Raw genomic sequence first — 18,343 nt, forward strand, 5'->3', positions numbered from 1 at the left:
CCAACTCCAGGCAGAGCTGTACAACCCCGAAACCCCACAGAGGGGTAGGAGTCAAAAGGGTTCCACACAAGCCCTGGCTACTCAAGAACGTTTATAAGGACTTTTCATCATAGGACAGTGACATGGAGTAGAAGGCCAGTTGGGCTAGGAACATTAACTGTTTCTTTAATGACTGGCCTGGGAGCCCAAAACAACTTGAAAATATTTAATTGGAACGAGGGATTGGGCAAGAAGACCACAGACATTGACTGGTAACAAACCTGGAGTCTGTTCAGGGCAAGACGCCTTCCTACTCCAGAGAACCTAGATGACAGATCCAAAACCAGCCAGACTTACCACTTGGGAAAGAGTCTTTTGTAGTTTGATTGGGTGTTTTTTTCCTTCATATGTGTGGGGTTAGGATCAGGCTAGAATAGGTATTCTCCTAAACGCTTCTGTTAATGACATCCTGACATGTACCCCTTTCCCTTACCTTAGCATAGGGATCCGAGTTGTTGGGATTAGTATAGGTTTGGGAAATATAATAAAACAATTCTTGATTGAAACCAGAATTGGCGGTCTGTCTCCTGATTCTGACTTACCACAGTGGGGGGCTCTTGTCTAAGGGCAGCCTCATAACAGTGTCTGGAATAATAAAAACAGCACAAGAATATTTCTCCACCAAACCCTACTCTTATGTCATGTCCACGAACATCCAGTAGAGAAGCAGCCATCAATTGTAATGGCTAAGTGAATGGGACTGCACGCTTGACGGGGAACAACCAAGTCTAGATTTTTCACGACAGTCCGCTCAACCCCCAACTTCATCAAGTGCGAGTCACGGTTAAGAAAAAATCCATTTTTGGACATTAATCTTGATATTTACCCTTCCTTTTCTAGTAATTCAGGAATGGGGTGTCAGGGAGCCAGTTGTTTTAATAGCCTCCACCTCCACATTTTTAAGTACACCTATTTAAATAGCAGCTCTGCACAAACGGGAACCCCAAAATCCAACCCAATCATTTAACAAGCCTTCTGAACAGAGGCGGAGTGACCTCGGCACAAAGCAGCATGGATTTAACTTGAAAAGCACCGACGGTTACCATGACAATGATCTTGGCCTGTGGCTGTAACAGATTGATGAGCTTCACAATGGCCTCAATGCCTCCAACCACCTCCTCTGCAGTGTTCTCAATATTGTTTGTTCCAGCCCAGACAACAATAACCTGCAAACGAAGAGCAGAGAGCCCGTTAAGCTTAAGGTCGGCTTGATCTTCACTATGTAAGTATGCAAAAAGGGTCAAGTTAATGAATCATTCGGTCAACCAGAAGCTCAGACACCTTAATGACTGGAACTACTTTCAAATGCGATTTGTCATACTGTTGTATACAGGAGGCACCAACACAGAGGCAAAGCAAGTGTAAGCATCTTGCATCTTTTAAAAGGTCTCATCCTCAACGGACTTAATCAAGGGGGAGTGGGGGGGGGGGGTGGGGTGTTTCAAACCTCAACGATTCTTAAAATCCACTTAAATTATGCAATCCCCACTGTGTAGTTGTTTAGATGTGCTCAAATAAATCCCACAAAGATGAGAAAATAGCCACAATTAGAGATATGTAGGCTTCCACACTGCTTCAATTTCGACACCTCACATATGTATTCTCCGTCCTCCTAGTGTATGGCAAAAGCAAATTGGACAAAAATAAGGTCTTCAAGTCAAATTGTAAACACAGCCTGGCCATCTGGAGAGCCATCCCCAAGCTGGAGACAAGATGCTGCTATAGAAAAACCTTCATACAAGTGACGTTTATTCCACCTTTTGCTTCATACAAGGATGTGAATTTGCGCTCCTCTGCCTGCCTTGTTCAGTACCTTGGGTTTGATATTCTCAAGCTCTCCGTTCTGCAGCCTCCATAGCAGGTGTTCCGTCTTATCTCCACCAATGCCAAAACCCAAAGCATGGAGAGGAGAGAAGAGCTCCTTCCAAAGCTAAAAGAAAATAAACAAAATAAGGAAATGTTCACGAAACACAGATTTATCATCCAAAACAAAAAGCAGATAAAACATGCAAAAGAATGAAGTTTCTATTCTTATTTCAACTTGAATGTGTATGCAGTGAACGAAATGCTGTGATGCACAGATTAGAAAACAAGGAAGCAGCATCTGTTAATTCCCGAGACAGACTTCCCACTGATGACTCCCATCACATTGATGATAACGCACCAGAACGCCCTCCCCCAAGTACACTAAACCACTTCACCTCGTACTGTTGGAGAACTTGCACCATGGAGTCGCCCACAAAAAGCACTTCTGGCTCCTTGTCTTTGCAGTCCAGGACAAACCGGTGGTGCTGTGAAGGGAAAAGAAAGGTCTACATGACGATGCAGATACATTACACGTACAGCATTGTGCACCACACAAGGGGTTTGTATGTTGCCTAGGGTGAAAAAAAGCAGGTATTTCCAATTCTCCCAGTTGCTTTGTGCATTGCGCAGCAGCACATCGATTTTGTGCAGGAAAAAAAAAAATCTACTGTCCTAATCTGGCTCTGCACAAAAGCAAAGCAAAGTCCAATTACTCTCATACCACAATGTACACAACAGAATGGATTAAAAATTCACTTCTTACCATAATCCTTCAGTCCGAGTGCAACAGTAGACAATTCCCCTTCAGAAAAAGCACCTTTTCTTGGCATAAAAGGGTTCAAATGGGTGAGGGAGTCTGTCCTGAAATTAAAATAATCCAAATCTTGACCCAGGAGTTTCCCCACACCTTAATGCCCCCTACAAAAAGTAGACAGTGGTTTGATTTGCTCAAGAAAAATGCCGAAACTACTTCCATCCCATGGACAAACCCAACATCAAGCACCTGCTTCAAATAGGCTAGGACGAAGTTAGACTGAAAACTAAATCAATCCTACAAAAAAAAAAAAAACTAATTCACGATATTGATTTGTTCAATAGAAAAAACTATTTAAAATAGAAAAATGCTCCAAACGTAATTTTAAAATTAGTGTATTGTTATTTATCCAAGTGAACTTCTTCTATGGCTAACTTACCATACAGCTGCAGGGGGAACAAGGGCAATTTAATTTGAGTCCTTAAATTGGTAATTTAATTTTTATATTAAATAGTTCGCCTCTAACATTGCAAGATCACACTTTAAATATTCTGTTTTAATAGACCACATTTTATGACCTTTTGCAGTTTTGAGGTGAACGAAGCAAATATTAATTTACAAGATCTAGGTGTCAAGTTTTAACCATGCAAACTATGCGTCAAACGTTTGGCATTTTTCACATTAAGTATGCAATGAACAGAAGTGGAGACCTGGACAGTGAATGTGGCGTTGGAGGGGGGGTTGTCAAACGAGGAATTGTACTTCCATTATTACCGAACAAAGGCTGCGACATTGGATGCAATAGAGGCCTTTGGCATGCAGTTATTAAGCAGCGTGGCTGGATTTTTACTTCGGAGACTGCAGAACTGAACAGGCTGCATATGAACAATTGTGAAACATCCAATCACTCAGTGCCTCTAGACAACGTGCAGTGCACAGACAGGTTAAAGGTGGCTGAGGCGTCAGATTGGGTGTGGGGTTTGTGGTCCAGAACCACTGCAGACATCTAACGTGGAAACATTCTTGCAGGAGTTACAAAAAAAATAAAGGCGGTTCATCAATCGATCCCATGCATCCTGCAACAATGACCCAAGAAACTGACAGATGAAACTTATTTCTACCTTACCTGGGACATCCATCTGTCATCCCCGAAAACGTCACAGCCTGGTTGCGGAACTGCAGCGAAGTTTGCGTCCCCCTGACTCATTCTATACCCTGCTGAATTGCAGAATGAAAAAAAATGAAATTATATACCTAGACTAAAGAGGGCGTCTGAAAAACACTACATAGACAGCTTGAGTCTGGGAAACGACATTAACATGCAAAAAAAAAAAACTGCTTCAACTCTACTACTATAACTCTTATACTACTATTGTAGCGTAATTGTCTAAACTTCATAGAATACAAATTGGCAGCGTACATTTATCAAATATGATATAGCAACAAGTTTGGATATGAAAATGCAGACAAATTGAGTTAATGACAACTAGAACAAGCAAGTAACGAAAGGGGGAGGCAGCGGCAGCCCGACCTCAATTTCCACAAAAGATAGACTTAAGTGGACTTCTACATGTAGGGGCGTGGCTACATGGCCACGGGCTACGAGTAGACGTGTATTCTAGGAGCTCCTGCTGATCCGATGGTGATCCTGCTGTAAAAGGATGTTGAAAGTTTGCAGAACGTAGTGAATGTGAAGCTGCAGCACTGTGAATAGGAGCGACAGGCATCAGTGAAAAGTCCAAAAAGAAACGCTTAAGCACAAAGAAAATCGTAGGCGGAGATGTTTGTAAGCTCCTGCGGACTCTAGAAACAAAATGGCGCCCATCTGGGAGTGAAGACAAAGGCCGATTACAGTAGTGCTGGTGAAAGAAACAGGCCTCCGATCTTCATGGTATATGAATTCGAGCATAACGAACGGGTCGGAAGACAGTACCAACTAAGGCGGTACAGTAACTGTTCTGGTGTATTTTTTTGTATACTTCATTAATTGGTCATACATGCATTAGACTAAGACTTAGAGTAGAGATATTGTGATGTCATGCAATTCTATTTAGAGTGTTTTGATTCTACGTTACATTCCAGTGTGGTCAGTTGGAGCCTGCCTCTCAAGGGGGTGCCTGCTGTCTTTGTATCTCCTACTTATTAAAAGACTTATAAACTTATTCATGCCTGGACATCAGTTCTAACGGTACAGTAACCCAAATGCAGAAGGCTGTCAGCATGAGCGCGGAACAAGACGACTAACTGCTACTTTGTGTCACCAGCGAAGGTGAGCGCAAAAGTGACAGGCTACAAGGCGAATACACGTCAGCAGCGGAGCCGAAGAGACCACGGGAATACTGCATAAACCTTTAAGAGCGCGAAGGATACCAACGCGGTTAAAAGGTGACTTGTAATGACATTTGCAGCAATAAAGTCACAGTAGAGCCTCGGCAATAGAATGGATCCACGCTGAGAAACAAGAAACGTGCATTGCACAAGCACGAAGGATCAGGTCGGCAAGCTCATGGACTAGAAGCGGCTCTGGCGCCACATAGTAACGAAGGGCTGAGGCTGAGAGAGCACGCCCGCCAGCATTGTGTGTTGAGCCATCAGACAGTTATTACGCGCAAGACACCGGATGCGCAACAAGGCTGCCGTGTAGGGAAGAGGACCTCAGCTATTAGCGGCGTGCTCGGCACGTTACAGGCCCCTTAGTGCAGTCGGGTGCAGGGCATGCAAAACTGTGGTAAGCCTCAACCGCACGACTTAACAGAATGCAGTCGAGGAGGAATCGATTTGTGACCGGCTGGAGTGACTGGCGCAGGATGGCAGCTGCGGATACTGTAAAGATCAATCTGACCCAGATGCAAGAGCAGAAGGGTGCGTCTCCACCAGATGGCGTGTGAAGCCTACACACAATAGTGAACACCTACTGGCAATAAGCAAACCCTGGAGCCACAGTTCTCTGGGCACCCCTAAGTGCTAGGGGGACCAGGAACAGCAGCAATTGGGAGCAGGTGGCATGGGGACTAGCAGCATCCGGATGATCCACAGCGCCACACACACCTAGGAGATAAAAAGGTGCCAAGGGAGACAGACAAGCCCCAGCTGACGGCTCAATAATATTTGCATAACCCAACCCGGAACAGGCACTTGGAGATAGAAATGGATGCTCGTGTATAAAATAAAAAGACCCACTGCAAGGTGCTGCAGAATGCCTCATGCTATAACCGGACAGAACAGGAAGCCATAAAGAGGACGTAGCAAAGGCGAGGACAAAAGGTGCGGACAACACAGGCGGAATATGTATAATACGCCCCAAACTGCATAGACAAGGAATAGTCTGGAAGTACTGCAGTATACCTCGAGGCAATCGGACAGTGGGAGAAGAAGAGAAGACTTAACGAAAGAGCGGAGGATACGTGCTGGATGCATATGATGGGCCCCAAGCAGCGCAGTTAATGGTGAAAATCATAGGGAACGACAATGGCCTACACGCAAGGAGGAGCACTGTGGGTAGCAGTATATGAACGACAGTGCACAGCTCCTACCGGGCATGCGGACGGCTGGCAGCAAGACAGATGCCAGGGAGGATAAAAAGAGCACCAGGGAGAAGGCTTTAGCAACTAAAGCAAATAACAGCAAGGTGAAGCAGTCGTCCTTGGACACCTTCGCTAGACCCCACTCAATCGATGGAAGGAGCCTAGACACAACCTCAGGAAGCCAGCGAAGGAGACACACAAGGAAGGCTGGACAAGCAAATACTGTAGCCATAGCAGAACTGAAAGCTTCAGTCCAAAATGGATGTGATGCAAATTAATATGAACCTCCCAAGGCAAAACGTCAGATCACTGTTAGAGCGCTCTAGGGTGCTGGAAAAAGGTGAAGGCCAACACTAGCAGCTGCAAAGACAACTCCTTGTAGGTCTCTACTGTGAAGCAACAAGTATCGAACCTGGAAAAACAGGGTGGAGGAAACCGAAGGCCGAGCTAGGCGGAACAACGTGCACATTATTGGACTGCCGAAAGGCGAGGAAGGCCAGACCAACTACATCGAGGGCATGCTCCTGCAAGAAGTAGGGGCTGGTTCACTTACCCAGAGGTTCACGGTGGAGCGAGTGCACAGAGCCCCAACGAGGAGACACAGTCTGGGGTCCCGCCAAGACCTATAATTGCCAAAATACTTAATTATAAGGACAGGGAGAAGATCCTGGAACATTTCCGTAAAGGGGGTACCATCAGTCAAGCGTCAGCGACAATCACAGCATACCCAGATTACACCTTTCTGGTACAAAAACAAAGGATGAGCCACGGGCTGGTGAAGAGAAGTCTACGAGCGGCAAGCCTCAAGTTTGTTGCTGTATCCGGCAAAGATAAGGTGCTACACAAAGACCATGCTTTGTTCTTCGAAACCCCAAAGGATGTGAATAACTGGATGGATTTACAGAATATGCCTTCGGAGCAGCAGGACCAGAACAGAGACAAAAGTGTTCAGTGACACAGCGATGGGGTTCCAAATGTACATTCTCGGGGGTGGGAGAAAGATGATATAGACTGTGGCAGAAGAGACACTCAGACTATTATGTAAATAGATTTTTTGACCTATTAAGCTTAGCTTAATGCAGGAGTAACGTGTGCTGCATGGGAAAGGGCGGCGCGAGAATCACTCTTACCCCTCAATAGGTTAGATAGTTGGGATCCTGGTAGTGCAGTATCCGCCCGCTGGGCTCCGAATACTGGCAATGGGCCGGGAGAGGAGAGAGAAGCAGGGATACCCGAGATTCAGTTTTGGAGCTGGGCAATTGTTGGGGAGGGGGGCAGTTGGGGGAGTTGTTAGAGGGTTGGCCTACAGAGACGCACTACGATACAAGGGAAGGGGAACTGGAGGGGGAGAGGAGGGTATGATATCTTGAGTTCACCCGCCATTTCCAGTTAGCAACATGGAATGTGAGGGGGCTAAATAGCTACATTAAACAGAACAGGGTGATGACATACTTGAGGTGGCAGAAGGTAGACGTAGCATTGTTGCAAGAAACACACCCGACTAAAGATAAAGAAGACATAATCATGAGGAAATGGAAAGGGGCGACCTTAGGGGCAACCTATTCATTGTATGCTAGAGGGGTTATGACATAGATAGCGCCACATGTCCCATTCAAGATGCTGCAGTCCACCACAGAAAAGGACGGCAGGATGGTAATGGTACGAGAATTGGTGGAAAGCAAGGAAATCTGTATCAACGTGGACGCACCGAATCATGATACAACAGGGTATTTCAGATCTCTATATACAAAGATCAGTCCTTATATGGATGGAGCAGTGGTATGGGGGTGGGAGGGCAGACTAACTGTACCCTGGACTTGGTGATGGACAGGTCGGACGGGAAGCTAACTCGTCCGAACCTGTCTGCGAAAGCTTTGAGCACACTGGTGCAAGCCTTTCGGTTGGTGGATGTATGGAGAGTGCGACACCCACTAGACAGAGGGTACTCACATTATTCGCCCCACAGAACCTATACACCAGGCTGGACTATATGTTCACCAGAACAGATTCGATAAATGAGGTGACACAGGCCGAATACAAAGCCATGGTCCTGTCAGATCATGCCCCTCCAATAGTGACTTGGCAGATTCTACTTCCCCCGTGCAAATATACCGACATGGAGGCTCAGGGCAGAGGCATTGAGGGATATTGGGTTTCAGGCGTGCCCAAGGGCAGAGGTGAAGGAAGATTTCGTACATACCACTGGTAGTGTAGGGGCAGCCGGGGTGTTATGGGAGGCGTTCAAAGTGGTGGTGAGAGGGGCGGACATGACCAAGTCTAAGGGGATGAAAGATATCATAATGCGGGAATTACAGAGCGCAGAAAAGAAGTTGGAAACAATTATGCAAGAGGGTACAATATCCCCGGAGGAGATCACAGAAGTAACCCGACTGCAACAGGAATGCAAAGGCCATTGGGAGAGACTAGGCAACTTAAGCTACAGGAAATATATCGAGAGGTAACATGCCGAGGGAGACAAACAAGGTAGACTGGTAGCCTGGTTATATAAAAGCAACAACCCCAGGCAGACCATCAGGGGCGGGATGGACAGATACGGGACACCCAAGAGGGAGTGAACAAAAGCTTCTATGACTATTACAAGCAGTTATACAGAGACTCTGAGGAGGGGGGTGGGGCTAGATATAAGGGAAACACAGAGATCACACTCCCCAAACTGGAAGAAACGGAAAGAGATGCCCTAGAAGTTCCCATAACAGTAGAAGAGTTAGAGTATGTGATAGAGCAACTGCCCACCGCTGCCCACCAGTAAGGCCCCGGGTGCACACTCCCCCCCCCCCCCCCCCTCCTAGTGAATTTTATAAAGCATACAAGACAGATTCGCTCCCTGCTACTAGAGATGTTAAATGAAGCACTCAACATAGGCAAATTGCCTGAAACCTTGCAAGAGGCGATTATCATCCCGCTCCTCAAACCCAATAAGCCAGACACAGAATGTGGGTCATACAGGCCCCTCTCACTACTGAATCAAGACGGGAAGATTCTTACAGCAATTATGGCAAACAGATTAAGACCAGTAATAGGCAAACGTATACATGCAGATCAGATCCGGCATGAACCACACAGGAATAAAACTAAATCTAAGGAGGTTACATCACAGGGAACGCAAGAGGCGGCAATAATCTCACTCGACGCAGTGAAAGTGTTCAACTCCGTTAAATGGCCATGGCTGGTAGCGGTCCTTGAAGAATACGGGATCGGGCCCATATATCTGAAATGGGTGCGACTATTGTACAGCGAGCCGGTGGCATGGGTCAAGACGGGATCCACGATCTCTGAACGCTGGCAACTGGAGAAAGGTACCAGACAAGGATGTCTGTGGTCTCTGATGCTCTATCTTAGCGTTGGAGCCCCTGGCTGTGCTCTTGAGGGAGGTGTATGAGGGAAGTAGGAATTAGCACAAAGGGAGGGCAACACCTGATATCACTGTATGCAGAGGATATGTTCTTATACCTGAAATATCCAGAAGAAAATGTACAATAAATTCTAGAGGTAATGGCTAGATACGCAATGGTATCGGGAATAACTATCAATCCGCAGAAATCAAGCATATTCCCCCTGAGGAGGTATGTAGGGGAAGCAATACACAAACTGCTGGTGTTACAGATAGCCTGGGAAATAGAGACGTTCGATACCTAGGGGTAGATGTATATCATGACCCGGATGTGGAACACAGAAAACACGGAAAAGGCACAGTCCAAAATTGAGAAAAGTATGGCATTCTGGGCCAGATTACCATCGTCTATGATGGGTCGCGCAGCATTGCTGAAGATGGTGGTGCTGCCCAGACTTTTACATTACTTTGCAAATATCCCGCACGAAATACCTAAACAGTTTTTTACGAAATTATAGAGTATATGCAGGCGCTTCATCTGGCACAATACAAGAGAGTGGCACTGTGGAAATTACAGAATTCATATGAACCAGGAGGCATAAGACTGCCCAATTTTGAAGTGTACTACCCAACTAGTCAGCTTCAATTTGTGGCAAAATGGCTATCGGAGGACCAGACTTGGGAATCCAGGCTACTTGGCGCCAAGTGCTCCCCATACTTCTTGAGCAAGATAATATGGCTGCCTAAAAACAGGAAGAGTGGGGAGGGCCGGCTGCGTAGGCTAGGAGGTGTGATATGACGCAGAGCATGCCAATTGGTAAACAACCCTGTTCCGTGCTCCCCGCAGATACCATTGGTGGCACTGGAAGGAGTGGATACACAGGTTACACAATGTCAGAAGGAGGTGGAAACCTGTCGGGGATATTGACGGTTGGGGATATATGGGTAGAAGGGAAACCCAAGGATTTTGAAGGGTTGGTGGAGGACACAGTATTACATAGAGGACAGATCATCAACAGCGCGTGGCCTGAAGCCGAGCTGGCCTCACAACCAGATGCAGTGATAGAAACATTTTATGAATGATGCGTCATAAGGAGGCCACGAGGTCTCCCGTATATATACACGATTTGCTGATGTCCAAGACAGGAAAAGAGATAGTCCAGACGAGAATAAGTCGAGAGGAGGAAGTTGGGGAATCAATGTCGGATAGGGATGTGGAGAAGGGTTCAAGGGTACCACAAAAAGGTATTGAGGAATGCACAGTTGCAACAGATTCAGTTGTATGTAACTCACAGAGCATACCCAACCCCTGGTAAAATTCCTACGTTCAATCATGCAGGAATACAAGCATGCCCAAAGTGTGGGTCTGTACATGTGGGGATGGTACATATGTTCTGGTCCTGTGTGGAAATGATTTTGGGAAGAAGTGGCTCAACACTTGGCTAAAGATTATCCTGGACGCGAGTACCTCCTGGGCATGCCTTCGGGTGAGGGGTGGGGGAGCTCCCTAGGCCTCGTAGAGCTAAACATGTGAGCAAACTAAGGGATCAGGCGTATATACTGGCTAACCGCAGAATAGTGACGAGCTGGAAAGCGCGAATGAGACAGTCTGCACAAGTATGGTGGCGAGATCTAACTAAATGAGCGAACATGGAAACAGTGGTGTGGCAAGAAGCCAGGGGGAGGAATGAGGATACAGAGGATGGGGGATTGGCCGCCTGGAGACAACTAGTGGCTTAACCGTCTATGCCTGAGCAAGCAGGTCCGGAAAGCAGGGAGTCCTGATATGGGGCAGAGTTTCAGACAAGGCCTGATGGGGCGGAAGTAAATTGGTGCAGTGCGAAGTAGGCCGGGGGGGTGGGAGAAAATTAAAAGAAGCATATGACAGTATGGGAAAGTTTATGGTGACCAATTGCAATGATGTATGGTTATATGCTGAAAACCAATCAAAATTGTCTAAAAATAAAAAAAAAACTATTATGAAGATTGATAGAAGCCGTACCTGCTGCGACGAATCTGGAGTATTCATCCCATCTCTCCAGAGGTGAGCCACCTCCTTTGATGCTAGGGAGGTGAGCCTGCTAAGCAAGACCCTCGCTAGGGGTCTGGGCAAGTGGGACCTCACTGGGAGCAACTCTCCTCTCAGGGACCAGGACTCCCATTCCGATAAAAGGAACTCCCAGTCCAGTGTACATTATCTGTATGTGTGAGAATTGGAAAGTCGGCTGTTAATTCTGTTTTGAAGCCACCGAAGTGCCATTTCTTCAAACTCATTAGCTTCAGGTAATGCTGGATCTCGCCTGAACTACACAGTCAGTCAAAGAAGGACACACCCTTTTTGTGATGACGTATATAAAACCAAGAGGCACTTTGAATTGAAGAGAAACTCCCATGCACGGAAAAGAATCCTACACCAAGGGTAGCCTCTGACAAAAAGACATCCGGGAGGGGCAAAGCCAGCGGTAGCGTGGATAGCACGAGTTGCTCGCAAGACGCCAGAAGGCTAGCGTCCTGATCAACCGGGAAGCCAACATCGGTAAAAAGAGACTGAGAAGCAACCATCTCCTCTCTTGGCTCGACCACAAGGAAGCAGTGGTGGGCCTGGTAACTGATGCGGGGACCAGACTGCAGAATGGAGCCCAAATCCCTGAGCTCTGCACAAGAAACATTTGCTGCTGAGACAAGCAACAACAGGCAGACGAACACTCCTGAGGAGAGATCACAATTGAGAGGTACAACCATTGATAATCAAAGCTGGGGAAGCCGACAGGCTTACTGGAGCCTGATAAACCCAAACAGAGGGAAAGCAGGCCTATCAAAGGGCCCTATGGCTTTTGAGAGCCCCGAGAAACAGAGCATTTAACAAAGGGCAGTGAATGCTCCTGAAGTAGTAATGCCTGCGATAGAGGCGGACAGCCACAAGGGTTATGGGAGCCCGGAATACCCGAACAGAAATAAAATTCCGCCTATCAAAGGGCCCTATGGCTTTTGAGAGCACCAAGAAACAGTCTAACTATCAAGGCTGCAGAAGTCACAAGAGTTACAAGAGCCCAGAAAACTCAAACAAGCAGATGCGGTACCTAGGCCATGCTAAATCAAGTCTGACAAAGGGTCGGAGGACTTTGAGAAGTACAAGAAACCTGAGATTTAAATATCCACATAGGGACAAGAGAACCTGGAGGGTTCAATTGTTTGAAAACAAGACAAGTACATGTTCAAATACAAAGCAGGAAATCGTGTAGATGTGTAAAGAAAGCCTAGTCTTTGAGGAAAAAAAAAACTGTATGAAACATATAAAGACTGAGAACTGGCAATATAGAACCTGCAGAGTAGCTGAAGATTGCATTGCCAGCAATTGATCAACTTTGACAAACTTTTCTTCAAAACCTTTGTTTGGAAAGAGGACCAAGCTTTACCTTTGTTGGGAGAAGAAATCCATAAATCGACAAACTTAAAATCTGCTTCTTGAAGAAGAGATTCAAGTGGTGGGCCAGGCAGAAGCCAAACACAGAGACTATTGCTCCAGCCTCCTTTTTGTTAAGTTTTATTAAGTGTTAGGGCCAGTTAACTGAATAGGATTTGGACTAAAGACTTTTCTTTGAGCACCATTAGTTTTAGTTTCATTAAGCAGGGAACGGCCCCAATAGCGGTCGGGCTAGATAGGAGTTTTCTTTTTAAATAAAAGTCCTTCTTGCACACTACTTACCCAGACAGAACTAAGTCAAGCTGTAAGAGCAGGATTGAAGAGCCTCTTTTATGGGTACGAATCATCAATAGGGAACATCTGCGCCTGCATAAGCAGACACCCCCAGAAATGGCACTCACCGATGTGGCACAGTGCTTTGGTTGGGCGACAAGGTTCTCGGATGAGTATACAGCGCACTAAACCTGAGAAAGAGGGGAGTGCGAAATCAAATGTCTAAAAGGGGAGAACGATTTTTTGAAAGATTAATTGAATTAGACTGCAGATACTTCTATCAGACAGCATAGTCCATGTTCTGAAAGTGAGGACAAAAATATAAGTATACACAAGAAGTAAAAAGCAATGAAATTAGTATCGAAGCACTACTTGTGGTGAAGGATCTCCAAAAGCATCCGCGTTGAGAAGCTGAGGCCCACCCCCATGCCAGAGGGAACCATCTTCCCCTTTGGATTTGGAGGCGTGCGGGGTGCGGCCTTGGGAGCATGCGCTGCCCTGGGTCTGCCCACCGGCACCACACCTTAGTTCCCTTATCCGCGTTGACGGGAACGGGCCGATTTCACCAGCGCTCCTGGGTTTGGCCCAGCCACAGAATCCCATGCGTTCTTCCCCAGATTCTTCTATCTTTTTGTCATTTAGGCACTTGGTCCTCTGGCGTCACGCTCCTCCCTAGCGCATGTTAACTTCGGCAGCTGTCCAGCCTGCAAGGGGCTCTTGCCTACGTCTGACCCCCCATGTTCTTTGCCTCTGCTGCCTTGGCCCGGACCACGGCTGGGAAGGTTGCACCTCAGTGAAGAACAGGCTAGCTAGGTGGAGGGAGCTCTTTGTAAGGTCGCCTCCAGAGGACTTGAACAACTTCGTCAGACAGAGATCGTGCTGCTATTGCGTCATAGACGCAAGAATTCACCAAATGGCAGATTGTCCTCGACATGTTGGGTATGATGGCTCGCATAGTGCAGCAATTAGTTATTTTCTGTAATCTTGGTGTATGGTCTCACCAAGAATTCTCCTTGTTTGTGGTAAATAGTGATATCCAAATAGTTTGTCTGTTGTTCATGGTAGCAGTAAACTTGCGATCTATTCTGTTCTTTTCACAACGTCGCAAAGGTATTAGCCTCTTCTTCCGTCTCTGCCCACTCTGCAAACACATCTATATATCCAAGCCAGCACACTAATTTCGCTTTATAAGGATTGTGTGCAGAGTAGACAATGGTTTCCTCAAACATATTGACATAGAGGTTAGCTAGACTTGGGGTCATGGCCGTTCCCTTTGCTTGGTCATAAAACAGCCCCTCAAATTGAAAAAAAAACTTTAGCAAGTGCCACCTGAGTTCACCATCTGATGAAGTAATTAGTTAAAGGGTGGTCATCACTCCTCATGACCAGTGTTTCCTCTACCACAGAGTGTAGCCTGCTGTGGAATATTGGTATACAACGATTGAATATCTAAAAACATCATCAAATTAGCACAAGGATCAAAGGGTAATCCTATTTAATTAATGGCGGCTTTGGTGTCCAGAACAAAGCTCTTCATTCCTGGTATGAAGGGTCTGAGATAACAGTAGACAACTTTGGACAAAGGTTCAAGTATTGAATTAACACCCAAAACTATGGGTCTACCTGGAGGTTTCTCCAACCCCTTATGAATTTTGGGGCGGAAGTAAGATATAGGAACTCCAGCATCCTCCTTGACCAAATATTTGCCCTCTTGCTTGCTAATGAGTTTCATCTCAACTGCCTTCCCTACTTTTATCTTAATCATGGACAATAAACTCTTGCTAGAGTCGCTGTAAATTTTTTGGTAGCCATTGCCATCTGACAATAGTCTCTGGAATTCTTCTACATAGTCACTCATTCATCACGACTATAGCAGCCCCTTTATCGGCTTGTCAGATAGTGAGTTCCAAGTTAAACCCCACGGCTTTCAGTATATATGGTTTGTTCTTACTTAGATTAGAGGGATTGGGAATGCCTTTAGATTCTAGTTGTTCAATTTCTACCATCACTTTTCTTTCAAAAACCAGGGATCCGACAGAAAAAGAACTACTGGGGGCACAGAATGTAGATGGATTACGTAGTCCACTACAATTAGCCAACTCACCAAAACTTTGTTTATTGAAAAAAATCCTTTAAATGGACTTTCCTCATGAATTTCTAAAACTCTGTACGAAATTTAAATGGATTGTGGCATTTAGAAACCACAAAATTAAGACCTTTTGTTCAAGTTTGGTTCTTCTATTTGGGTGAGCGGATGTTAGACAAATTTACTACCAACCCCTGTAGCTACGGGTCTGCATCCACTCGGGTTCCCATTCTCGATGGTGGTTGCCTCTTCCTAAAAAGGTTGTTGTCCGTTTCTAGTGGAGAATTTGCCTCTTGGTCCCTGGCCCCGTTTGGGACGATTGTCATTCTCATTGTCCTATCCGCTAGGCCTGGACGATCATCACCTGAACCAATCTGTATCTGTATCTGTACTAACTCATCCCACTGATTGTCTTTGTCTGTAACTCCAAGATTTCTTTCCAATCCTATGATGGAGGCAGAATAAAGTAATTTCTGTACATACTCTTCATTAGTACCCGGCACGCGCGGCTGAACAGGAATACTGTGTGGTGATTGGCTCATTTGCGAGCCATACCACACGGTATTCCCGTCCACGCCGTGCGTGCCGGCTACTCTGTTCCCGGCGAGGGGCGTTGCAGCCCCTCAGCCAATGAGGAGGCTCGAAACGGGACAATCCCCGCTCAGCGCCTCCCCATGGCTGGAGGCTTCCTTCGTCCCCCGCCGGGGACTCGGGTAAGATTCCCCCCCCGCCCACCAAGCCTTTCTTCCCTCCTCCTCCCCACCCCACTTACCTTCTATCCCGCGGTCTCCGGCGGGGGACGATGGAAACCTCCAGCCGTGTGGAGACTCGAAGCGGGGATGGCCCCGCTCCAAGTCCCCACACGGCTGGAGGCTTCCATCGTCCCCTGCCAGAGACCGCGGTACATTTTTTTTTTCTTCCTCCCCATCTCCTCCCGACCCCACTTACCTTCTTTTTTCTTCTGGTCTTGGAAGCAGACGCGCTGGGAACACTTCTGTTCCCAGCGCGTCGGCTCCCGATGACCGCCATGGAAAGGGAAAACGGACTACGTTTTCCCTTTCCATGGCGGCGGCCATTTTTTTGCCATGATTTTTTTTTTCTGTTCCGAAACGTGTTTCAGAACAGAAAAAATTGCCATTAGCACCCCGATCCAACGGGCCGGAGTACTAATGGCAATAAGACCCTCGGCGGCGGGCCAATACCGCCGCAGGTAATGCCTGGGGGCTTCATTAAGGCCCTCGCCCGAGCGTGCAGTATTGACCCGCCGCCTCGGGTCTTATTGCCACATTGGATGTTAAGCATTTATCTGAAATATAGGTCATAATGGTGTCTCTTGATATAAATTTATCCTAATATGAACAGGTACTGAATCCTAACCTCCTAGTAACAAGTATGTGGATCACAGAGCCAAAAAGACATGCTGGTCTCACAACGGTTAATCCCACATGGGGGATTCACAGCCCTTCTTTATGGGTACTCAAAAAAATATATAGAAAAGGAAGGATACCAAAGTGCTTCAGCCTATAGTCTCAAGCATGGAACTTTACCCAATACTCATTTTAAAAAATATATATATATTTCAAATTTTGTTATACATAAAACACTCAAATTCAGTTGGTCATTGAGCTGGTCATTGAGCTATTGTGATCTTCTCCACGATTGACAAATTTGTGTTTATGTATGTGTAGTATTGTGTAGTGAGTTTTTTTTAATATAGTTTTTTACATTGGTTTTGAAATGAATTTCAATGTTTTTTGTGTAATACGTATAAAGTTTGCAACATTTTTTTTTTTTCATTTTTTAATGCATTTTTTTCTTTTTTTTTTTTAACTACTGTAGACTGATGCATAATCTATTCATAGCATGTGCACTTCCCGGTACTGTTCTTTTCATAAGTGCTAGGACGAGGTAGAGGACTCCTGATGCCTATCAATGGTGTACTCTTTCTGTTGAGTGTTAGGACGAGGGTGATTGCTCATAATGCACTTCTGACCCACGTACTACAACCGGACTAATTGTGCCTCCCGTTACCTTCTTGCATGCGACAGCACTTAACTGGTTCTTCCGGGGGCTGGGTTTCACAGCATCAGCATCCTCACTCTTCTCCATCTCTTCTGGTTCTCTTGTGGTTGCTGCGTAATCTGTAGGAGGCTATGTTATCGGGGGTGTTGTTGGACAACCTCTGAGGCCCTGCCACTGTGTTCCCGATTCCAGCCTCTGTTCGGACTTTCCACTAAGCCTGTGCATTCTGCATCCCAGGCACTGCTGGTTCCCCTTCTCTATGCATCCGGGCTCCCAGTTTGTACTTCCCGGGTCGAACAGACTGATCAGCTTGTCTCGCCAGCGCACAACCACCAACTAGTCCGTTCTTCCTGTTCATTTGCAGGAGAAGATTTCTTACCTGTAACTCCTGCTCTCCAGTATTAGTATGTTTCATAGATTCACATGCTACCAGTAGTACCCATTGTCAGGCTGGGAACCCTCAGTTACCTTTTGATTCCCCTTGCTAGACATAAGAAGAACCTACATTTTGTAACCTAACACCCTTGTTACGGGGGGTTTAGGTCCGCACCAATGGGACCTCGAGTAGCCCTGGACTAGACCCTCCTCTTCCTATTCCCCTCATATTCTGACCCTCTGGTGGTAGGCGCCCAGAGGGCATACATGGTTTACCTGACTGGGTGGAAGGAGGGTCCATGTGAATCTATGAAAGATACCAATGTTGGCGAACAGGAGTTCCAGAAAAGAAACGTTCTCCAGCATTGGAGCCTTCATAGATTTCACATGCTATGAATAGATTATGCATCAGTCTACAGTAGTTAAAAAAAAGAAAAAAATGCATTAAAAAATGAAAAAAAAAAAAAAAACCACTACATTCCCACTCATAGGATCGTACCTTATTGGAACAGACGTTGCAGGACTACTCTCCCACATCCTAGGTGTGCTCCTGCTCCAGGTAGTAGTGACTCATGAAAGTATGTGGCACTGACCAGGTAGACGCCTGGCCGATGTCTGCAATTGGAATACCAACCATCATGCCGCTGTTGCTCTTGTGGAGTGTGCAAGAGGGAAAGGTGTGTGTGTG

The 18,343-nt window shown here is 46.2% G+C and overlaps 1 protein-coding gene across 7 annotated transcripts in view; it reads right to left on the bottom strand.

Annotated features, from left to right (window-relative positions):
• The window catches only part of PAFAH1B2 (platelet activating factor acetylhydrolase 1b catalytic subunit 2), a 146,096-nt gene that overhangs the window by 38,317 nt on the left and 89,436 nt on the right, over positions 1–18,343 (bottom strand). For 2 of the 7 annotated variants that reach the window (XM_069614490.1, XM_069614489.1), the window contains exons 2-6: positions 3,726–3,814; positions 2,609–2,706; positions 2,241–2,330; positions 1,853–1,969; positions 1,083–1,205 (exon numbers count right to left, since the gene is read on the bottom strand). In XM_069614490.1, coding sequence (XP_069470591.1) covers positions 1,083–1,205; positions 1,853–1,969; positions 2,241–2,330; positions 2,609–2,611 — 333 coding nt within the window. In that variant the 5' untranslated portion in view covers positions 2,612–2,706; positions 3,726–3,814. Of the gene's footprint in view, positions 1–1,082; positions 1,206–1,852; positions 1,970–2,240; positions 2,331–2,608; positions 2,707–3,725; positions 3,818–18,343 lie in introns of all 7 variants that reach the window. The other 5 variants (XM_069614484.1, XM_069614486.1, XM_069614485.1 and 2 more) reach the window with 3 other exon arrangements.

Source organism: Ambystoma mexicanum, chromosome 9 (genome assembly GCF_040938575.1).
Source record: "Ambystoma mexicanum isolate Mex_15411 chromosome 9, UKY_AmexF1_1, whole genome shotgun sequence".
Classification (NCBI taxonomy): Eukaryota; Metazoa; Chordata; class Amphibia; order Caudata; family Ambystomatidae; genus Ambystoma; species Ambystoma mexicanum.